The sequence below is a fragment of the Branchiostoma belcheri genome, unplaced genomic scaffold, assembly GCF_001625305.1.
Source record: "Branchiostoma belcheri isolate BF01 breed outbred unplaced genomic scaffold, Haploidv18h27 scaffold11, whole genome shotgun sequence".
Taxonomy (NCBI): domain Eukaryota; kingdom Metazoa; phylum Chordata; class Leptocardii; order Amphioxiformes; family Branchiostomatidae; genus Branchiostoma; species Branchiostoma belcheri.
The window spans coordinates 295,153-319,442 of record NW_017802491.1 but is presented as its reverse complement, the minus strand read 5'-3'; the positions used below and the strand labels follow the sequence as shown (position 1 = coordinate 319,442).

The 24,290-nt window shown below is 39.5% G+C and overlaps 3 protein-coding genes across 4 annotated transcripts; 2 read left to right on the top strand and 1 right to left on the bottom strand.

Moving 5' to 3' along the window:
* Positions 1–820: 820 nt before the first annotated feature.
* LOC109483654 (CMP-sialic acid transporter-like) lies at positions 821–10,120 on the top strand. 2 transcript variants are annotated; one of them, XM_019786692.1, is made up of 7 exons: positions 844–925; positions 4,045–4,125; positions 5,636–5,976; positions 6,249–6,371; positions 6,735–6,837; positions 7,259–7,435; positions 7,692–10,120. In XM_019786692.1, the coding sequence occupies exons 1-7, from the start codon at positions 919–921 to the stop codon at positions 7,943–7,945; spliced, it is 1,086 nt and encodes a 361-aa protein (XP_019642251.1). In that variant the 5' UTR covers positions 844–918; the 3' UTR covers positions 7,946–10,120. The 2 variants fall into 2 exon arrangements, with proteins under 2 accessions (XP_019642259.1, XP_019642251.1); XM_019786700.1 differs by lacking the exon at positions 4,045–4,125 and having other exon boundaries at positions 821–925.
* On the bottom strand, positions 9,023–16,386 carry LOC109483591 (DNA polymerase delta subunit 2-like). The gene is made up of 10 exons (XM_019786628.1): positions 15,983–16,386; positions 15,397–15,518; positions 14,916–15,039; positions 13,983–14,097; positions 13,473–13,668; positions 13,030–13,110; positions 12,576–12,733; positions 12,018–12,145; positions 11,513–11,614; positions 9,023–11,153 (listed from the first exon to the last, which is right to left on the bottom strand). The coding sequence occupies exons 1-10, from the start codon at positions 16,197–16,199 to the stop codon at positions 11,005–11,007; spliced, it is 1,392 nt and encodes a 463-aa protein (XP_019642187.1). The 5' UTR covers positions 16,200–16,386; the 3' UTR covers positions 9,023–11,004.
* Positions 16,387–16,464: 78 nt separating this feature from the next.
* On the top strand, positions 16,465–23,668 carry LOC109483710. Its single transcript, XM_019786758.1, has 6 exons — positions 16,465–16,645; positions 18,072–18,303; positions 19,362–19,525; positions 20,011–20,239; positions 20,610–20,830; positions 21,271–23,668. Exons 2-6 carry the CDS (start codon positions 18,081–18,083, stop codon positions 21,436–21,438), a joined length of 1,005 nt encoding a protein of 334 aa, XP_019642317.1. The 5' UTR covers positions 16,465–16,645; positions 18,072–18,080; the 3' UTR covers positions 21,439–23,668.
* Positions 23,669–24,290: the final 622 nt, after the last annotated feature.

Below are 24,290 nucleotides of genomic sequence, written 5' to 3'. Positions count from 1 at the left end.
AATTTAGATTGTGGAATTTGAAATCAAATTTGGTATATAGAATACAAAAATGTTACATGCGTATGAATTGTTACCATTACTCATAGTAGAAGCCCGAAGTTGTGTATATGACAGGATACGGCACTGCAGCTGACTACACAACGGACGACAGCGCCCTCATGCGATTAGCGAGGGGACGGCACTACACACTTTTCGGGAGAAAAGCAGACGTCCCGAACCGATGTAGCCTTTTATACTCGGTTGGAATATTATGTTGCATATCTAATCATTTCACAAGTCCACAAAGTAGACAAGATTGACTATTAGTACTGTATGTAGAGCAGTGTAATATTGTTCTTGATGCAATATGACAAGGTGTTTTCATTATAAAACTATCATCTGGGACAACTAACTTCCATCTACTAAACATCATAAAGAAAATATGAACATCATAATAAAACTTTTAATTTTTCATTATGATATTCATATTTTCTTAAAAGATCTAAGGGTGTATTTCTAACATAAAAAAGCTAAACAAGAACAGATCTAGAAAAACCATTGATAACTTCCCTTCTTTCTTTTCTTGAAATCAAATTCTTCCCTGCCTCTAGCTTTCAAATTTCATGAACCATGTGATAGACAAATGTGGTTACATGTGTATCTTCTTTTTGAATACTGAGGGGTAATACTAGTATGTCATGGGAACGTAGGTTATACATGTATATGTCATGTACAGTATGTTGTGTTTCAATAGTACTTTTCTTTCTACATTATCTTTCTTTCTTCCTCCCTTCTTTTCTCTAAATTCTTTCCATCTGTTCGTCCCTCCAGTTTCCCCGGCCCATGATGCATCCTGACACCTGTTACTTTCCCTTTATTCCTCCGGGAGGATAAAAATAGTGGGCGCGCGGGGCATTGTGGGTGCAGCAGGTTTCCAACATGGCGGGTGGGTATAAAATCTTTGCTTATTAGTCTGAACATTTTCCCGGTGTTACCACGTTCTGTGTCTACTATCATAGCTTAACATGGTGTGTTTCCCTTCCGTACCCCCTTGGAACGTCAGCGGTTAACTAAAAACTAACAGCCCTGCATCGGTGAAGCTATGTAAAGCGTACAAACAGACCGTACCAGTTGTCTGTCCCGAGCCTCAAAAATTCATAATGATTAAAAACCAAAATTATTTCCGGCAGATTTGTAGACCAAAAAGTCGAAGTTTTCGAACGCTTTGTGTCATCATATCTCTTTACCTAGCGGTAATTATTGTGTTTCGACAGAGGGAATGTATTTTACGTATTCCGTTGTAATTTTAAGGCTCGGTTGTACTAGCCGCATCGTCTGCCCCCCTCCCACCCTTTATTGAGTTTGGCCCAACACGTCACCAGACAGCTGCGGGCCGGAACAGGTTGAACCGGTAAAACACTTCTGTGTGTTTGAACTAAAACTGAGGACGGCTCGGACTAAATGATCAATAGGTACCCCCATAGGCAACAAATTGGTTCAAAAAGAATTGTTGATTGTTGGTGAGAAAAAAATAGGGATTCAGTGAAAACTGAAAGTTGATAGGGAATGGTTAGAATCAGATTTTCATTCAGCGGTAAAATGCTATTTAGCATAATAATCTCTGTACAATGTCCTTCTAATAATCAAGGCTGGTATGTTTGCAGAAGCCATTAAGTGATGTTATATAATCTCAGCGTTTTCCCCTTGACTTTTTTACCAGTAGTACATGGTTGTTTTTTGTTAAGCTGAATGTTTGGTTAACCTAAAACAAACGCTGTCAGTTTGACAGCCCATGTGTGACTATGATTTTGTTTTTGTCAAGTGGAGTGGATAATCTCTATTTATCATAGCCTTTGGGCTTGGGCTCTTCTGTAGAGTCTTAAGAAGTTTGCAGTGGTTTTGTTTTTGCGGTTCTTGCATTGGCCTCTCCTCTGCAAAGTCATGAGAGTTAATGAATATGTGCTTCACCTGCGATACTACTGTACTACAGTTTCAACTGAAAACTTACACTTCCTCAAAATCAAAAGCCCTGACTGTGAAGGTAATTATATAAATGATCACACATGTGTAGTAAGTGAATTACATAAAAAATACTTCTCTGAAGGACACATTACACTCAATCACTCACATTAATGAGGGCCTGCAAGCCCTTTTTCGTAAGGCGTAATCAGGCCGTTTTAGACTTCGTAATTCGTAGGCAGCCTCCGCAAAAATCAGCGTAATTCGTAATTGGACATTAGCCGCAAATCGTAAAGTCGTAATCAGCTCTGAAACTTTAACGTAATTCGTAATCGGCGGCGGAAATTTTGCGTAATTCGTAATCACTACCGCCCCTTGCAGGCCCTCATTAATTATGGCAATTAGCTAACTTACTTGTAAAACTGGATTCTAGCATTCTGCTGGCTTGTCTAAAGATAATGTAAAACAAGAACAAAGACAAAAGAATGGATGTGTCAGAGTCAAAGATCACTCAAGCATCTCAGAAAAAGTGACTGGTACAACGTGGCACCCCGAGCTACTAGCTATAGTAGTAGTTATTTGTACAAGTCAGTTTCCATCAGTAAGTCCTTATGTATACCCATGGCTACAAGTATAAGAATGAAGGCTGCATTGACATAGCCATTTCACTTCCAATTCTCTATTGGTTGGTTACGGTCGAACTTCCGGGGAGAAAGATAAATGAGGCAGGCAATAAAAACTATTGCCATCACGACAAATAATTGTACTTTTGAACTTGGGGTCAACATGCAGTAGTACAATACATGTAGGTGTGACAGGTTGCTGGGTGTAACACACAGCATTTACTGAAAGGTGCATGCAAGTTGATGTGTGATATCTAGAGACAATTATTCTGTTTGAGTCAGTTTGACATAAGCAGATACAGATATAGAACTCATATAGACTCAAGACTGAAATAGACCTGTCTGTAGCCAACATCTGTTTTCATTTGAACTACAACTTTGCCCCCAGTCTATCCTTTTTTTGTCGGGTACAACTCTCTAAAAACAATTTGTATGCTTCACACATGAACAGGACTCTTGATGCTATGTTTCAATTGAAAAGGGTTTCACAGCTGTTGTAAATCACAATTCACTTAAAGAGAACAATAATACTCAAAACAGGCATGTCTAGCAGACACTGTGTTTCCTAGTTAGGCTTGTATTTTACATTCAGTAGCTTTTTTACATTACAATCAATGCTGTCAACAAGACTTTGAATATTTACTGAGGACAAATATATCCCTATGTTAAGTAGGACTGAATAGGTATGTTTGTCTCTGGATTTTTTTTTATAGTGTGGGCTATACTGTATACATACATTTACATGTAGGTCTCTTACTGACTATGCATAGTCTGAATATGTAGTCCTGGATTTTTTGCCCCCACCAGCACTAAAAATTAACTGCCACAGTAAATTAGTTAAGCTACCTTGACAGTCTCTCATTTTACCCCTTGACTATACTATATTAGTATGCATAAACCCTAGGCTAGACTGAAACTTTTAAAACACAAGCTCCACCACAAATCAATTGTCGAGGCCCTCTTTGATGTTACGCATCCAGTGCTTTACCTCAAGGGCTTCTTTGGTTCTCTTATTTCTTTGAGAATCAATGTCTGGTGAAAAGGAGAGCAGTTTGTATAATGTAAGGTGGCTGGGCAGTAATTGATCTCTTTGGTACATAGCAACCAATCCATTGTGGTTGTCTGAAGTTGTCCTAACTTGTAGACTCTTGCATCAGCCAATGTTTGACATATCCTAGAAGAATGTCTGACTCAAGCTTTTAGTATGCAGATATCACCTTATAGCAATACAAATAGAAACAAATATTCATAACCCTCTGTCTGCTGAGGTAGCCTTTTTGTACCAAGTTCATGGTGGCACTGGGTTAAGGAGAAGGGAGAAGGTTAATCTTCACTTTCCAAGTAACAATTTTAGTACAATCTACTTCTAATGCTTTTAAACAGTTGGATTGCCATACATTAGCAACATGAGCTTTTTGATTTGCTAACTGCACATAATTTTGACACTAAAGCAATTTCCTTTCCCTCCTTGGTTGCATGTCAGATTCTACAAAACATGCAGCTGCTAACTCTGATAGTGGGAGTGGAGAGGCAGGCAAGGCATCAGATGGCAGCACTAAGAAAGGTCTGAACAATTCTAAACAATCATAGAGTTTCTAGAATCCCTCCTTTGCTAGCTCATATAGCTCAATCAATGCTACTTTCCTGATCACTTCCCTACGGAAGAGATAGTTTAACTTGCATGAATACGTCATCAGGGTTGCGAGAGACTCATAGTACAAGAAGGCTCTTTATTCAAAATTTCACATCCAACATTTCTGTGACTGCCTATCATGATCATCTTCTTCTGGCCAACATTGACCGGTTCTGATTTTCACTTCAGACTGGACACACATTTTGGTCTGATCCAAAAAGTTGTATAATCTATTTTTTCTACCACAATGTACTTGCTTTCCTCTGCTGTAACATAAGTTCACTTGTTCAGTATTTATTAGTTACATGGCCCTCTGTGCTACAGAAAATGTCACCAGTCCTGTAGATGTTATAACTAGCAAGTGGTAGGTATTGTTCTAACTTATATACCAGTACATACTTTTCTGACTACTGTCTGAATGTATTTCAATCAACTAACTACATTTGTGATACAGTTTTATAACCTGTCTTCATTTTCTGTTCTTGAATTAGTTTAGACCCCAATCTATCAGACAGAATATTGGTTAGAAGTGCCAGTAGCCATTGATACCGGTATACTTCATCATTCTGGGGACAACGTGTAGACAAAACAGTGTGATCTGATATGCTTGCCTGTGAACTCAATTTCTATCCAATTGACTGGGGATGTTAGTCACGTTTTACACATTACAGTACCAGACTAGTGCAGACACTTGTTATACATATCATTATGAAAACAAATTCAAATTTGTAACATGTATTTATCAATCTTCCATGTTTGTTTAGGTAGAGAGCTTGTCTGTTCTGAATTTGTACGAAAATTTTCTCAGGTTAAAATCCTTGGAACCCACCAAATTCCTTATCTTCAATCAAGTAACCTCCTGCCTATGGCATGGCCTGTCCTTGGCCTTTTTTCTAGAGTACCACATGTGCACAATGTGACAATTAACCTTTACAAAACTAAAGTCTCGAGTTGGTTACAGCCTTAGGCAGCAGGGAGAAGGTTAAGCAAGCATTATAACTTAATATAAGTCTCTGTTCTCCCCCAGGCCTGTTACATTCACTATCTACAAATGTACCTTTAACCCTCCCTCTACTTCTAATCTTGGCTTTTTCATGCTTTAGTTTTACTGGTTACAACATGGCCATGCATACGGGTGAAGTGGATGATATGGATGATGCATATATGTCCTGTTATGGGAAAGACGATAGAGATGTTTTCCTTGCTTGGCCACAATTGACACGTACAAAAGGACTTTCATATTATTTATAGGACTCGTCACCTCACCTTCGAGTTTGAATGCCCGGTGAACAATTTTGCCCGGTGCTTTCTGCTCGGAATACACCTGCATATAAATGCAAGCTAGTGCAGGGAAAATTGCACTATATTTCTGCACTGGTCCAGTTGCTGGGTACAAAACATAATCAAATGTGTACTAACTGCAGTTCATGTTCCATTGCAGAGGGGGCGTCAGTGATATTCAAGCTGTACTGCCTGGCAGTGCTGACTGTCATGGCGGCGTCCTACACGGTACTGATGCGGTACACCAGGACAGTCGAAGGCGTACGGTACTACTCCACAACCACCGTCTTCGTCACAGAATGCGCCAAGATGTTTTTCACGCTATGCATCCTCCTCAAAGAGCACAAGGGCAGTATACGAAAAGTTTCACAGGAACTGAAGGGGAACATCATCGGGAAGCCTACGGAGATGTTGAAGATGAGTGTTCCGTCCATCGTGTATGCCATCCAGAACAACATGACCTTCATTGGACTCAGTAACCTGGATGCAGCAACATACCAGGTATGGGCTTTCAATTCTGGGCCAAGATACTCTTAAATGTAATATTTGAATGAAAGCTATCTTCATGCGAGTAAATAATTTCATAAGAGTAAATAATTCCAAGTTGCATGATTTCAAGCCCTGACCATACACAATCCAGGCGGTTTAGCTGGTTTAAGATGCTCAGTGCACAGAAAGAGATGTATATATCCTGCTTGTAGTACTGTGATTAGTATACCTTTAGATGACTACCATGTATTAAACTTAATTTTACCTTGAAACTGTTTTGCCAGGTGACATACCAGATGAAAATCCCATGTACGGCCCTGTTGTCTGTGATGATGTTAGGGCGGAGTCTAGGCGGTATGCAGTGGATCGCCGTTTTCGTTCTGACGGGTGGCGTCATTCTTGTGCAGGTAATAAGCCTATTGCTACCAACTTTCCTCTTTGTGTTAACAGGTTGTGTACAAGAAAAATGTAGTTTTCCTAGAACTTCCACTGTATTGTACTATTCGTAGAGTTGAGCTTGTTGAGTAGTAGGGGCACTCTCACTAGAAAGCCTTAACCTTCAGCCAGCTTTGGCACCAAATTTGTATTACCGGTATGGGGTTAGGCTGCGGAGAGGTTAAACAACACTTGCAGTTAGATATACAAAGGTTGTAACAGGTTTGTTATGCTACGGTATGTTACGGTTTCCCTGACTATATACAAATACAGAATGAGTGTAAATCAGTACATGTATATGTAAATACATGTACTACCGGTATATTTTGCTGCAGGGCATTGGAGGAGAGGCAGTGAGCCATACCTCAGGTACTGACGGGAACTATGTAGTAGGCCTGACTGCCCTGACTATTGCTGTCTTCTGCTCAGGATTTGCAGGTTTGTGAAACTCAGGAACATTAATATCATTTTTTCTTGTAGATTCCTGATTTGCTCCTCTATTATCCATCACAATTTTTTCCGAGATACTTTTGGTAAGAGTACAGTACTTGAAATTATTTTTTAGGCGCAGGTATGTAGACATCAGAAATAGCTGCAGTCCAAATTTTACCTGCACTAACCTGCATATACCCAGTACATGGACTTATACAGGTTAGGTGCAGGTAGACAATAGAAATAGCTGTACAGTGCCAATTTTACCTGCACTAACCTGCATATGCAGGTGGTACTTCCAAGTAAGAAAAAATGTGTTATGGACAGTATGGAGTTAGGATGCTTAAATGACAGTGAATGGGTTGCTGTGCCTGTCAGAGCCCTGCATATTTAACCTCACCCATTGTTTTACTACCTCTCTCTCCAGGGGTTTACTTTGAAAAACTGCTGAAGGGCTCGGACACCTCACTGTGGGTGCGGAATGTCCAGATGTACTCGTGGGGCATGCTCAGTGCCTTCATGGGTGTGGTCATGCACGACTGGCAGAACGTCAGGGAAAACGGCTTCTTGTACGGCTACACACCCCTGGTCTGGCTCGTAGTCTGTAAGTACAAGTGTAAGGCAGTGGTAGTGACCTCTACATATCTGTTGTAGTTTAGTATAATGTAAAACCACAGACAGCTTCAAGCAATTGTGTTGTGCTATATATCTCATCCTACCCACCCCTTGTGTGGCTTATTGTCTGAAAGTATGAGAGTAAGGTAGCTGTAGTGGCCTCTACATGTCAGTTAGTGTTAGACCACTAAGCACTTCAAGCAGTTGCATGCATCTGATATGTATATTTTGCTGTTCCCCAACAGTGCTAGGCAGTGGCGGTGGCATCTACACATCCATTGTAGTGAAGTACACCGACAACATCATGAAAGGCTTCGCGGCAGCTGCTGCCATCGTGTTGTCTACCATCGCTTCTATCATGTTCATGGGTCTGGTCGTCGGATGGATGTTTGTCCTGGGCGCGAGTCTCGTCATTGCCGCTATCTTCATGTACGGCCTCCCCAAAACCAACACAGAAAGACTCCCCACTAAGAAAGGGGGCACAACACAAAATGTGTAAAGACACCTTGTGGTAGTATCCAGTACTGCACCTATATCAGTTTATGACATCATTCTAATTTGTTGGCTCCTAACTTTTGGAATTTAAATATTTTTTCTTAGTAATTTAGTGGGTGAGATTGGGAATGAATGCAGGATAATTTTTGTTGTTGGTCAATAGGGCCAAATCCATCTAATCAACTTTTTAAAAGTGTCACAATACATGTATTGGGAAAAGAGATGTAAAAAGTTGAGGATGTGATCATTTTCAACAGGATATCGAGATTTTTTAGTTTCTCTTTTTGGTTAGATGGCAGCTACTTTAGAGACAAAATAAAGGGGCTTTGCAGAAAATTCATTGAAAGAGAATTTTAACCTTCTCTCTGCTGATGGAACCTACATGTATTGGCACCAAAAACGTACGGTTACAGGGTTAGGCAGCAGGGAGAGGGTTAACAAAACTTGTAGATTGTACAAACTCTGGTTGGGTTGCGCATGTAGATTAGCATTTCTATGTATGATAAATTGAGGTGGCAATGTGGTTACTGCAGTAACTTCTTTTCAATATTCACAAAACTGAGATTGTGGACCACTTTGTGTAGTAGCATTGCATAGAAATATTTCACAGGCACAATAATATATGGTATATATATATATATATATGATATAGATTGGTGCCTATACTTTGTATAGTTAAGAGAGTGTGATAGTTTGTGCATCAGCACACTAATGTATGTAGTTTTACATGTTAGGTAATAGGAAATCATGATGACCTTTTAACATTATATGTGTTGGGGTCATCTTTTCCTACCTGAATTATGATTGTCCAGAATTATCATTTTTGTACTTTACAAAGATTGAAGGTTTGACATACATGTAGCATGGGAAAAGGTGGGTAAAGGTGTAAAGCAGCAGTTGTATCAAACATGTACTGTCAGAACACAACATCAACACCTTTTTTTTTCATCCAAATGTCAGGTGTAATGTACAAGAAATCTATCACTTGACAATTGAAATACACAAATATGTATGTCCATATGATGGAATATTGTGTAATTACAGATAATTACAGTAGCCCCTTTCAGAAATGTTATTTTTGCTTTGGGTACTAGCCATTACAACTTTATACAAACATGATTTTAAGATCTGCAAATGTAGCTGTTACAATGAACGCAATCCAAATATAGTTCTTTTGTATGCCGGTATGTGCTGAATGTTATAAACTGCTTGACTGGGGCTGCACATTTTTTTTTAATGTGACATCAAGATTTAGGTGCAATAGAGCTAATTCTTGGAGCTTGTTGGATGAATGCAGTGCAATCCATGTAAAGAACACATTGAAGGGAACTATAAAACTGTAATAAAAACTTAGGATGCACATAATATATTTTGGTACTCTGCACCAGACTAACTACATTGGCAGAAAGATAAATTTAGCCAAATAGGGAGAATGATTTGTGAGGTTTCATTTTGCTTGCCACATGCTCACTCTCCTTGCCAGTTGTTCTACAAACATTTCCATATCACTTTTGGGAAGCCTTGTGGAGGTTTTCATTTACATCAAACCGGCTGAATTGTACATGTAATGTAAACTTGGACAATGTCTTAAGTCAACTCACTTCACTACACAAGGACACATTAGGAACTTTCTGGGCTGTGTTGTATAAACTTATTATAAATATATAACAACATATTTTGGCAGATGCAATTATGTTTACTGAACTGAAATCATTAAAGCAAGGAGAGACTTGCTGCATAGATTATGCATACTAATTAATATGCACATTAAGAGATTATGATTAAATTCATCATAAGGTTGTGAACTTCTTGTTTACAAAAGGAGCCTGATACTGTGTAAAGTACACTGCCTGTCAAACTATCACAAACATTTTGTATGTCATAATCAAGAAACTCTACAGTTATTTCTTTGTTACCAACAACCTACATGTTTAGGGCTTTGCCTACAGCCATGACAGCAGTATTATTCATGTTTTAGTATCCTGCTGTTAACTTCCAGTCGGTGTTAAGCAAAGTCCAAAAATAGATCCAGGGTAAAAGCTAGACTTACATGTACAAACACGTACCAAGGATCACCCCACTGGCACTGTACTCGTAAATACATTGTTAGAGAAGCTGTATTTTTGTGGGAGGTTGTACTTGTAGAAATCGTCACCTGTAATAAAACTTTCAAAGGTTATAACGTCTGTACTTTGTGGTTGTTCATTATGAATATAATTTTGGCCAGAAAAATAATGGAACACTGGCATTTCTAAATGTTAGATCTGTAATGTAAAAAAGTTTATAGAAAATATCTTGAAATGTAGCACATCAAGAAACTCTGGATATATCTTTATTTTCATTCCCGTAATCTATGAATTGCTACTTCTAACTCAAGGAAGACCCCTGAGAACCTAATTTGTGACATCACTGATAGTACATCTTCAAAAGATAGATGGGTATTAAAAACTATAAATCAGTCAGCCATCTTCAGTCGAAATAGCTTACTCTTGTTTACATGTTCAAAATATTTTTTAAGACAAGTTAATGTAACTCCTTCCCAGGCCTCCCTTTTTGCTATTGGCAGCTGTATGTGTTATTTTACTACATATAGATAGAATTCAGATAAAAGGTTTTCTACTGACCAATAATGTAGTTGTCGAAATTCTTTATAATGTTGTCAAATTCAAACCTAATGTCCCATATACATTTTGTAATTTTTTTATTTCATATTTCCTCTGTTTTTAATGAAAAGGGACAACCAGTCTTCTAGAGGGCCAGTAGGTTTTTTTCGTAATTTCAATTATGGTAGACCTTGTCGAGATATGTTGAGTGCTGAATGTGTCCTCCAAGGAAAATTTTGAAATCTTGACCCTCTTAAATTCTTATTACCTGCATTTTGAGGGGCAAATTTTGTTCATGTCTAAGCTTAGTTTATTAACATCTCTTAACAACATGATTTTTGTTCATGAAAGATAATGGATTGGGCAAATTTTCTGATCATCATGAGCAGCAAAATTCTGCCAAATGACGGAGACACAGACGCTGGCTAAAACACTGAGGACATGCAAGCAGAATATGTTGTTATTCCTGCATGGGTTGGTCTCCCTGGTCCCAGGCAGCCTGGACCTGCAGCACCTCACACTGCAGGGTCCTGAGGTTAACCAGCACACAGGACTGAGTCTGGCAGAACTTTGGAACAGTCACCAGCAGCGCCCTCTGTCCATCAGCACCTGAACAACAGACTGGGGTCAAGTTTAAACTGTACAATTGGACTCTTGTTCCAACACAAAGGGTTGTTCTCACCTAGAGCTTTTGACCAGTCACTCTGATATTCCTAAACTGACCCGGTGAGACTTGGAACAAAGGTTTTAACTTTAAACATGCAACACAGATGAACTTTCATGATACTAGTAGATTGGAGTTAAATTTACATTGTGTATACATGTACATGCATACTCAGGATTTTTATTCCATTTTTAGTTTCTTCAAGAAATTACAGCTTCTCATCTATGTGTGTTTAGAGAAACTTCTTAGACACGTCCAAGCTTAAAAAGCTGTATGACCTAATTTTGTAGTCTTGAAGTCTTACCTTTCAAAATCTTGCTTTGGAACTTGCCCTGGTTGCCTGCAAAGTACACGTGGGGGCAGCTCTCCAGGATGAACGGATCAGAGTCATGAAATGGATAACTTCCTACATGGGTAGAAAAGGACTGAAATTTGTACATGTAAACATTAAAAAAACTGTAAATCTTTAGAGACTCATAACCTTTCAGAGACCTTAGGGTCACTGGGTTGTGTTAATCCACTGTGTCTAAGGCACAGTACTGGAAGACAAGGCAGATCCCTCTCCTTCCTTCGTCTTTGACCTCCCCAACCGAAATCAAGAACCCATTTTACACCTGGGTAGTATGTTAAGTGCCTTTCTGTGACTCCCAAGGACACAATATCAAGCCAGAAATAAAACCTGTGTCCTCTCGATCACATGTGATGCACTGACAACACATATACATATGAAGTTTGTCCTTTGCTAAACCTAGTAAAAGACCACTACAAACAAAAGGACATGGGCTGTACAGTATGTCCTCCACACTAACCTAATGTGTCAGGTGCAGTTGGTGCGATGTGTCCCACAGTCAATGTTTTCTCCAGAATCTCTAGTGAGTTCTCCAGACTGCTGTACTTGTAGATGTCATCAACATTCTGTCCAGATGTCCCCAGAAACCTGTAAGGAGAAGCTTTTTTTAAACATTCTTGTAGCTTGTGTTTTCATGTGGTTAGTGGCTCAGTGCTCCTGGATCAAGAGGTTGTGTGTTCAAATCCCAGCTATTTGTTGCTCACCCTTAAGACGGGATATTAAGCAGTGGTCCACTGTTCATTCTATTTGTCGAAAAGAACACAGGGAATTTCTCCAGTACAGAATTCTTGTAATCCTGCAGATTTTATTTCTTTCTATATGCCTTTAAAGATCCCCAGCATCCCTGACACCTGGAAATTTTCTACACTCCTTTTAAAGACCCCTCGGGCCCCTGAAATTCTCTAGACTTTTTCCCTGAAGACTATGATTAAAAGGTTATTAGCGGAGCATAATCAGGCCTTGTTACAGAAGAATTACTCAATGCTTTTTCAACTTGAACAATGGGGCATTTTCTCACCTGATCCCTCCAACGTCTGCCTCGTATGGGTTGGGAACAGTGTGCATTGTGGGATACTTCATGGCGCGAGGGAACATGCAGCGGTGCAGCGGCTGCTGAGGAAGCACGTGATTGGCCGGGTCGAAGTCTCCTGGCATCAGGTCAACGTCAACACAGGACTACAAAAACAAAACATTTCTGAGTGGGAAAGAAACTCCCAACACAAGCATATGCTACATTGTACAAACTTGTACTTGCTCAATTTCAGTTTATGTTATGTTGATGATTATGTTGTCTAAAACCACTTTTATTTGACCATCAAGAGAGATGTATGATCTAAATCAAAGTACAAACTTCACTGCTACCAAAGTTAATATTCACTTTTACATGAATACTCAGCTAGCTCAAATCAAAAGCATTTGCCTTCATTTTCACAGAAAAAATAATAATCTAGACAGCTACAAAATGTACTTACTGACAGCTGAGCAAGAAAGTCATCTAAAACTTTCATGGCTTCCACACTTCCAGCTGCAGTTTTCCTGGACAGATACTTTGCCTGAAAACCATACAGAGAAGTAAGTGTGTACTAGCATTGGTCAATACTCATTACTTCTTAGTACAGAATTGTATTGGGTGGCTCAGCTGTGGGTGTGTGCGTCTGTTTGCCTGGACAGAGTAGGTTGACAGCACATGGGTGAGGGGGAATATTAACAGACTGAAAGACATGTCAAAAGGTCAGACACAGGAAACCCGAAAGTCCTGGGGAAGTCAGGACATGGGGGAATTCGAGGAAGCCAATAAGATTGCATAAAGGACCATACGAAAAACTTCTAGGAAGTCTGAAAAATGAATGTTTTTGGTTGTAAAATGTGAACATGCACATTCTACAGCATGAAAAGCAATGTGCTTCTTGTGTACCTTTGTTAATGAATCCTTGTCCTGTGTGGACTCGTTAAGAGAGTTTCCAGCCATGATGACCCTGACAATATTAGCTGCTGACTTCTGGTCACCCAGGTCTCCTAGCTGCCCGGTAATCAAGTCCACCAATAGCTGCAGCGCTAATAGATTGTCTTGGCTACTGCCAATCCCGAGGCTCGACACAAGCACAACAAACCTGAGACAGAGGAAAACACACCTATTAAGTCTTCACTTTTGCCTCAAAACTTGACCTCCCTGTAAACGCAGCCTTTTTGTAAGATTTGACAGAGCTGACAAAAGAGAACAAAGGCTCAAACAAACCTCCATCCACCTATGACAAAATGTAGAAATGCAAAATAAAAACATGAAAATGCAAATATTTGATGGACATGCAGCCACTCTCTCATTGGTCAAACTGCTAAGTGAAATGCTGTAATTGGTTGCACTGCTAATTGTGATGGACAGTTAGGATTGGTCTATTGTAATGAAGTAAGAGAGGTTTATAATAACCTGTCTTCCTCTGGTGACTGTACTGAGTTCTGTACAGGCAGATCTGCATAGCAGAAATCCTTCACCTGGAACCTACCAGACTCATCTTCTGCTCCGTACACTGCCACAATAGTACCTACACATCAAACAAACAAATTCAAAAAGTCACATTGTAAGGCTGACATATCAACAAATACACAGCAAATACCTACTCTCCAAGCAGAGGTTGTGGGGGAATGATCGTTAGCTTTTTACATATGGCCCTTTTTTTTGCTACCCCCACCAACTTGGGTCACTCATAGACCCTCTCTGGCCAATTGGATACTGCCTAACCAATTTGATACCCTTTTTTTGAGACCCTAGGGTCTGCTTGGAGATTAGCAAATACCGATTGCTTTTGAGTAAATAGATGTGTATATTTTTGCAAATTTTCAAATAGTTTTCAAATAATTGTTTGTACCTGCAGGGCTCGAAATTAACATTGTCCCAGTGTCAAATGACACAAAATTTTCAGCTCGGGACAATTCAAATTACATTTCGGGACAATTTTGGGGCAATTGGAAAATTCTGAGACCATCCAAGTCATTTTGGAACGGATCCATCATTTTGGAACGCGAACTGGTGTGGACCGCTGGCAGCCAATAATAGTCTGACAAACAATTAAAAAAATTATGATAAACAAATAAATTTGACCAATCAGGGATTCCAAATATCGTGGAGGGGGTCCTCAAAGATGGTGCTGTGCACATGATATTATCATGCATTTCCCTACCTATACTAATAAAGTGGACTTCAGGTTGTACCAATTCAGCTGTTGTTGTTTTCTTATTGTTATCACAAACTTATTTCCTGAAAAGCAGGCTGGGACAGTCCATCTTCAGTTCGGGACAATTGAAATCTATATTCGGGACAATTCTGGGACAGTAGTAAAAAAAGTTAATTTCGAGGCCTGACCTGTAACAGATGTTTGAACATCCAGCTTTCCCTCCAATGAAACTCTTTGTACTTCATCCTCTAAGATCAAGTTATCAGCATCTTCTGTGTACTTAGCCCTGGCTGGCTGGGGCATCGCTCCCTCCTGAAAAATACAGTGTGTTTTTTTTTTTGTTTTTTTTTTTGTGGATGTGTGTGTGTGCGTGTGTGTGTGTAAATACAGTAACAGGAGATACCTATGTGGCATCACATCGATACAATCTATCTGATTCTACTTTCAGTAATGTGCATCCATGTACTAATAACATTGACTCACTCCATGAACTTTATTTCACTTGTATTTGTGTTTTGTTTCCCAGTGTCATGGGCTCCATTGGGAATCAGCCCTATTCAGCTATTAAAGTGACAACCTAAATGTATCCAAGAATTAGATTGATAAATAAAAAATGAATGAATAAACGCAATCATTCAACTACATGTATGGCTGTCTGCTTGCCCTGACCTCCTCACTGATGTCCTTGAGTATGCTGGGTTTGAGCTCCATGTGTTTGAAGAGTGTGCCGATCACCACACAGGTTTCCCCTGAGTCCATCTCTGATAGCTTCTTGATGCACACATCATCGCCTGTAGGGGAGGGGGAGGGACAAAATCTAAAATAACTCAACAAGAAATTATAGATTTCAGGTTTCATGAGCTTATTTTTACAACCAAGGTGGTCATAAAGACTCATATGACATACTAGTACTCATATCAGGACTAGGACAGAAACTTAAAGACAATGTTGGAGGATACCTTGGCTTCCTAAATTCCCCTCATAATAGTCATATGTCGACATCTAATTCTTGTTGGCTCTAGGACAATATGCTAGGACGTTCAAGTTCACCCCATGTCCTTAATTTGGCCTGTCATTATGTCATATCTACCTTAACAAAACATCAAGAGACCTTCACTAAAATGATATTCCTCACTAAATTATTATTGCTGATCAAGTATGATTGATGACAATTCAATCATATGCCAGGATATAATTGTCCCCTCTCCCCCACGATCTACCTTGACAAGTGCACCTTATACGGGTGGTCACCTACCCCATTTTCTCTTCGCTGCCTCCACAAGTCTGGCCTTCATTGCCCACAGTCTGACGGCGTAGATGTGTGCATACTGTCTGCCAAAGTTCCGCTGCTCCAGCACAAACCGACGGGAGAGGTTTTCGTACGAACACTGGGCTCTTTCAAACTGTGCCATCTCTCCCGTGGTCGGCCCTTGCAAGAGAGTGCCCTCTTCGTTTGGGTCCTTGGAAAACATGTTTGGCAAAGGCTGAGGCACTTGATACAAAACCAGTAAACTCTTGAGACGGCTTGCTAGCTAAAGAATTATCTAAAGGTGACCAAGGAGAATGACGTCGATGTTTAAAAGTTTATAACGATGAAGGCCTCAACTTGACGGCTACATGCTCGATTTTCCCGCCATCTTGGTGTTGACGTCACAAATCTCGCGATAACTAAGCCAAAACTCGCGCCACACGAGACTATGACGTCAGAGAAACCCATGATGCAACGCGAGGATATCGTGTTGCGTCACTGTTTACATCAGGAAAAGGAAAGCCTTTGTTTTGGTTCGAGTGCTCGGCACCAAATTCGGCGATTTCAGCCTGAATTTGGCTTGATACATGGCACAACACATCGAGAGGTATTGAAACGATGCTTTGACAGACCGAGGTAACGTGAAGTTCAGAGAAAAGCACAGAACGGGTGAGTTCTTAACGTTTTGTGTAGTGTTCTGTCTTTGTTTACTTTCGGCAGCTGGAAGTATGGAGGTTGGTGGTGGCGCAGTTTTTACGCTACAGTGTGCTGTAGCCTTTGATTTATACACTAATCACAGATTTGCACGTATTTTCATATAGCAACACCATTTGAAAAATTCAGTGCCAATTTCAAATGTGTACAATGACGAAGAAATTAGGGGAGGATTTGAGAAAACAGTGCTGCGTGGCGCCAAAATTAATTACCCATCTTGGGTATCGAATAATTTTCTCGCTGTATTTCATGATCCTCAAGTGATTGCATCATGACAACAGAAGAAGACAACTACAGGACCAGTCTTGAATACACAGTGATTCAAATGGGAAGTTTGTGAACTGTTACAAAGGTTTTAAACCACTCGCACGTTAGGTAACGGTTTAAACTGCGTGTACCAGCCATCCTTTGTTCATTCCCAAGGGACTTGTCTGTGGACTTACCATGTTGGGACGTTAATGCAAACCAGTGACTGTTTCTATTATTAGGTACTTACTTGTTTTGTGGATGAATGATAAATGAATCCCCAAAATATTTTTCTGTGTGGGAAAAACAATTAAAGCATCAATGCAAGTTATTAATTTAGTAGCCATACATATTTTTTCACACACAAAACTGCAACTTTCGACTTTGGAAACCTACAGCTAAACCACTCAGAAAAAAAGACTTATCATTTCTTAAATATTAGGCTGATTTTTTTCATGATTTTCGTCACTTTTGCAAATGTCTCTGGATACAGCCATAATTCAATGTGTATTTCATAAGACAACAACTTTATAAAGTAAGTGAATTTTTTTCCTGCTTGGCCAATGTGGTGGGCATGTTTGCAAGCATGGATTGACACCCGGCAGCTACTTTGCACACTCCAGTGTTAGTCAACAGATGACGATCTTAAATCAGTCACTTGATTTGTCCCAAGTCATGTGAGTTGACTGGTACAGCTGAGATCCAGATTTTAAAAGTGACAATGTGTCATATCATCAAAGAACAAACAAATTCAAAATATGCCAAAAAGAACTCAAGCAACTGGATATTATTTGGGAAAGTCATATCCAGTTGCTTGATTAACTGTTTTTTGGCATATCTTATTACCTGGATGTCTAACCTTCACCGATGTAAAATTCAAAATATTAAGATATCAAATATGATATCAAAACATCCTAATGATTCTAGTTTATTTGCAAGCAAATATGAAGTGAAAATGGCACCGGAAGTGGGGTGAACATGATAGAACTGTCCCATGTTTGCCAGCACATGGGTGGGGGAGATAAACAAGAAGAACAGAAGATCAGACTGAAGAAATGGGGGTGAACTTGAATGCTAAAAAAATGCTTGAGTATTTCCAGAAGTTTGAAATCCCAGATTCTTTTGTTTTTTTCAGAGTTGAAGCATGTTCCAGATCAGTAATCGGCTGGTCCAGGCGCACGAGGCCTCGTCACCCAGGGAGCACCTGGAGGAGGAACACGTCCGTGCCGGGAGGGACGGGGAGACGGGCTTCGTCCAGCGAATCAGGAACCAGCGCGGGTTGAACAGCGGAGATGTCTTCTGTGGCCTTAGAGTTCCCGACGAGTTTCAGACAAGAAAACATGAGATAGATGTGGTAGTTTTGACAGGTGTGTATCTAACGTTACATGTAGTCAAGAGGACTTTATTTTATTTTATTTAATTCGATTGCGACGATACAATACACTGGCCACCCAGGCAGCTAGCTGATTTCGGGCGCCAAACAATACAAAGATTAAACATACACAATAACATACATGTACTAATACAGTAAACTAACAAGTAAAGATTAAGCTAAAATCAATCAGTTATCAATATAAAATACAACCAAGCATAATAAAGTACTCAATCAAGATAATAATAGCAATTAATGTTTTGGAGGTCAGAGGTCAAGGCCAATTGGATATAATACAGTATGTGAGGAAATATATACATGTATAACGTAAGATTATAAAAGGTTAACTTATAGTGGTACCACGGGAAGGGCCATCTAAACGTTTTGTGGTGGAAATAAATGTTTCAAATGCCTCAAATAGTTGTTTGTTTGTGTGCATGTTACAGCCTGGTAGCCCCTGTAGTAGAACAGATTCGGTTAGACGGTGTGATGTGAGTTGCTCTACTGTGGAGGTTAAAATGTGACGCTGGCAGCTGTAAAGAGGACAGCGTAGCAAAAATAATGGGAAACAGTCTCAGAAGAGGTACCACAGGAGCACATTTTGTCTTTGATATTCATCAAGTGCAAGGTGGCATTTAGTGGGCTCCAGTCCATTCTTAGTCTTGCAGTTAGGATGTTGTAGTACCGAGTACCTAGACGTCTGTACAGCTGGTTATGTCTCGGAGTGAACAGGTAATCCTTGCACTTTCTCTTGAAGTCGTTTAGGCTGCTGGCTTCCTTCAGTGCCTGTGGAAGGCGGTTCCAAAGGGTAGAAGCATGTGGAATAAAACTGGACTGGTACACCTTCGTTCTACAGCGGGGAACATGAAGATGTGTCCAGGAGTTTAGAGGACTTTAGAGTACAACAAGTTTATTTTTCAACCATACTTTCTTGTAAATTGTTAGATACTGAGAAAAAAAACTATAAACAATGGCTACTTCAGTGTGCTAAATGTTTAAAGGCCTAATATGTAAAGTGGGACCAAACTTATATGGTGTTTTTTCCCCACACAGCACATGGTGTTTACTGTATTGAGGTGAAGAACTGGTCGGGTGAGTTGGAGAAGAGCCAGGATGGGAGCTGGATACAGAAGAGACTGTCGGCCAATGGGAAGGGGAGAAACGGCACATCGGTTGATTACGTCATACAGCACAACAACGTCGTAGCAGAACTTAAGGTTTGCATCTCAGCTAGCATCAGCTGACTAATATGTATATAACGTTATATATGTATATTTTGAAAACACATGTAGATTACATTCTGTGAGTCAGATTGCCCATGGGCTAACTATGAACAATAGAGTATTGTAGTAGTAATTTGTACATGTATTGGACAGGGCAAATATTTTACTAGACAAGTTAGTCAGAGTAGGCCCAAAGGCAAGCAAGACTACTAGTATTTTGGTATGTCATACTACTTGAAATATATATTAAAAGTTACATATTCAAGTATATTGAATCTAGTTAGGCTAATACATACTGTATTTGCTCCTTTGTATTGCATTCCTCAACAATATATCCCATAGCACATGTATTAGCGTTACTAAACCTTAAGTTGAAATAGAAGCATTCAGCCTTGCCTGTAAGAAAAATTTAAAAAGTCTTCTTTTCTGTATATTGAAGAATTTTTTTAGCAATTGAAATGTTATGTATCTAACACCAGGTTAGGACAAATCTACTAAGAAGTCACATGTTGCGGGCAGGCTGTGGGTTGAAACAGAAGTACTTCCACTCCCGTGTCGTGTTACTGAACCCTCACCTCCGGGTGGAGGACAGCATCGTGGCGGATCCCGACGTCGTCATGTACGACAAGTGCGAAGAGTTTATCGCATCATTCCAGCAAACGTACCTTGGTATGATAACGGACGCTATCTCTCCAGCTTTGATCACAGGTAATTATGTTTACTGAAGAAAAACATATTGTTTTTGCTCAGTTTCTTCTTCTTCTCCAAACCAATAGGTCAATGACCTGAACCAGACATCTGTCACTATGGTAACTAGTGTTGGGTTACATCATGGTGCAATTTTATAGCAGGAGGGATTTAGACCCCTGTCTGACAATATATATGAATGTGTTTGAGTAAGAATTAACAGCTGAGGAGACCATGTGCAAAGGTATGTCACAGTAGTAGTTAATGATTTGATTTGATTTGAAGATTTGACTCAGTGTTCTAGTCAGCCTTAAATTTTTGCCGTAACATCTTAAGCAACTTGATTATGATCATATGTCCTAACATAAATCTCCCCCTTTTTTTTACATAGGACAACTGTCTTATGCACAAATTGACCAAGTACGGAATGTCCTGAAAACGATTGGAACGTGGGACGTGGTGGACCTGCACGGTGGGAAGAGACTGATCGGTGACTTCAGGAGCTGCAAACAGGTGACAGTGAACCGTAAGGAGACAGAACTGCTGGAGTTCTCTCACCAGAGGAACGGATACATCAGCGCCATGTGGGCTCTGCTGGGATACATACCACAGGTATGATAACTACATTTAGCTTGAAAGTTTATCTGTGTTGGTGTAAAAGTCATTTTCCGTTATATTTGTGAACACAATGTACTAGTTATTCAACAACCAGTGGGTTTGTACATCCAAAGTTTTGGTGCTCTATTAAAGGAAGATGACAGACGGTCACTGAAACATTGGATGTAAAAATCCACTGGTTGTGTTGAATAAAGAATCCTCTCACTCTTATTTTCCAACACAATGATTGGACTCACTAACTGTTCAACTAGCTAGTCCTCTGGTCTTCTTTAGGATACCTGAGGTCAGTGCAAAAGATAACGTTATCGGTCAGGTTACACTGTTGATTGAGGAATGATTCCACTCTACTCATACTAAATTTGTATTTTCTTTTGAAGGACATTGTATGATTATTACATGACATGAACAGCCATGTTGTACCATGTATTTCTCAGGTGTCCGTGACGTTGTACGACAGAGGTGGCGCCGGCTGGCTCTGGCACTCCTCGTCTGGCGTCATCAGTGTGCCCTACAATGCTGAGATCGTCTTCCGCATCTGTGGCGAGGAGGTGGACGCCAAAATTCCCGCCAACAACATCGACAGAATCACCCTCAGTATCTAACGCCTTCATAGAAAACTGTAAACAGACATGTTCACTTTTCCCATTGAAAGTCGGGGTCAGAAGAACATTCTCAGTGGTTAGAATTTTCAATAAGGAATATCATTAGTGCCTGACGGCATCATGTTCTAGCAATTTTTCTCTGCAGGATCCATGTAAATTAAGGCTTAGTAACTATGTATTATCTACCCTACAGTGTTTTCAATTTATTTAAGGTGGTAGAAGTTCTTCTCTGCTGCAAGAAACCACAGAAGTTGATGTTGGTAGTCATGCATTTGGAAGAGAGGTTATAGTTGTTATTTGTATTCAGTGTTCTTTGTATATGAATATATCAATGTGGACTGGTGTGTGATATTATATTTGTAATGTATTGTACCAGAAATGTTAAATGTAACTTTTCTTCTCACAGTTGTGTTGAATGATAGCACTATATGTCAGACTTTTACTAGTTTTAGGGTGGGGGTATATAAATATTTATATACCTTAAACATTACTTTTGAGTCCACTCAGACTAGAAAGTTGAAAATAAAGGAAACCTTTTGCAGAAAGAACAACAGCAAAACTGAAAGTCTGTACTGATGTAGATAATACTCAACACGTTGTGGGAATATATGGTGTGTGTTGAAGTAATATTTACTATAAAACATGTATTTTGAAACTGTGAAATCACAAGGGACAAAAAGTGAAATGTTTTCATGCATAGGAAGCATCACAAAATGTGGGGTTTGCGTACCAACATTTTGACATTTGAATCCTGTAGATGTCTGTCTCTCCACAGAAAATGTCCATATAGGAAACAGTATTTTTCATCTCACTTGTACATGTACATCTATTGTATGGTATTATATAGTATTATGATTGTGTCTACCAAATGTTGCCTTTATTGTTCAATATACCACGGGTATTGGATAATATTTGTTGCTTTGAAGAGGGGCAATCCAGCATGTCAGCAGAACATACTGCACCTGTACGAATTCAGGATTTTTCATGGCTTTCATTTAATGCATGGCCTTGTAGAGAATTTTGCCAGTTGCAGGCAATCTTTTCCAGCACAGCATTTGAAAACTATAGACGGGATGTTTCTTAAATACTCGCACAGGATCTTACATGTGAACAATATTTGTTCTGCCAAATGCTATGTACATTTTATAGGTTTTACACAGGAAGAGTATGTTCTGCCTAAGTACTGAACAGTCCTATGTTTTAGCAGCTCTGTCTTCTATCATAGGGCTAGGGAAATCAGAACATAGGTTGAGTTGTCAGAACATAGGATTGTAACTGCTTAGGAAGTCACTGTTGGGCATGACAATCGATAAAGTATCAATGTGTATAATTGTCAAGGAAAAGTGAATCTAAGCAAAGAAGATAAACCCATTTTTGGCACATCTTTAGTGGCTTCCGTACTTTAACCACCTTACTGCAAGTGATGCATTCATGACTAAAATTTGTATTGGCTGTAGTATGCCTTAAGTAGTAGAAGGTTAGAAGGTTAACACTTAGTCTTCATATCAATGAAGAATCTATTTTGTGCCCATTTGGCATTATAAGGACAGACATAGTGAACTAGCAGTCATGTCTCGAGCCAGTATTGTAAAAAAAATCATTCAGTGCATTGTATTTGTGAATTCCAGCTTATTTTATTAAACATATGACAAGTTAGCAAGTTTTTTTTTTTCACTGCTGCATGAAAATGCATTGGAACTGCTTTTTAAATCATTGAATTGCTGTGGCCTGATGGATGAAAAATCCAAGGAACCACACCAAAAGTGGTCCAAATGCAGAGGTGGTCACCAGTATACAGGTTTGGCTGTAACTGAAACTGTGCTACTAGTATTTATTTTCAGTGACAGCGTGTGCTATGTCACTAAGTTTGTACTGGTTTCATAACATTATTGCACCCAACATCTTGTGCACAATTGTAACAAGTACAGTGGACAAAAGTGTGTTAAATGTTACATTTTCACTAGAAAACGTTAACAGGTGTATATTTATAGTCATGGCTGTATGGTATACAGTAGGCTGCAGAAAATACAACAATCAACATTATGAGTGGCGAGTATATATAGATATGAATATATAATATATATTGAAATGCATGTACATGTACAGATATGTAACTGACACCACGTATGGACTTGTACATGTCACTATATGTGATCTGAAGCTCCACACTTGTAGTATTGCCCATTTGGCAAACTCTGTACACAATATACTTCACACCTTTTTGACAATAACAGTGGTCTGTTTTATCATTCTGTAACACTTCGTGTAATAAACTTGAAATGATATTATGTTTTCGTTGTAATGCCCTACAATTTCAATACATTCATTTATCAGAATAGAGACTTTCGACGCTGCAGAGAATATGGCAAAGATGCAAAGTTTAGAAATCCTTTGCTGGCTCTTTGTGAATGAATAACCTCAAAAGCATCTTGGTTACTCCAAACCAATCACTGGTTGATTGATTGATCGGTTGATTGATTGATTGATTGATTGATTGATTGATTGATTGATTGATTGCAACAATAGACTAAATGCAGAATACCGAGAATAGTCTAGAGCCCAGCCTTGTTTGATTTAGTCCGCTCCCCAAAATCCGCAATAGTTATACGTTCACTGTCCTTGGTGCTGAACGCCTTCCAACCCAAAAATTTTCCTTACCCGACGGGGTAGCTGTAGTTTTGGGGAGCGGAACTAAAGCTAAAGAAGGCAGCAGCCCAGGGAGTAACGATAGCAACAAAAGGTAGCGCAGCCTTGTTTGAATTTGGCAACGCGGTATAACAATTCTATTTCAGTCTCTCCACCGTGCAGTGCTCGTCGCCGCCCTCCTCTACCATCTTGAGTAAGGCGGGGTT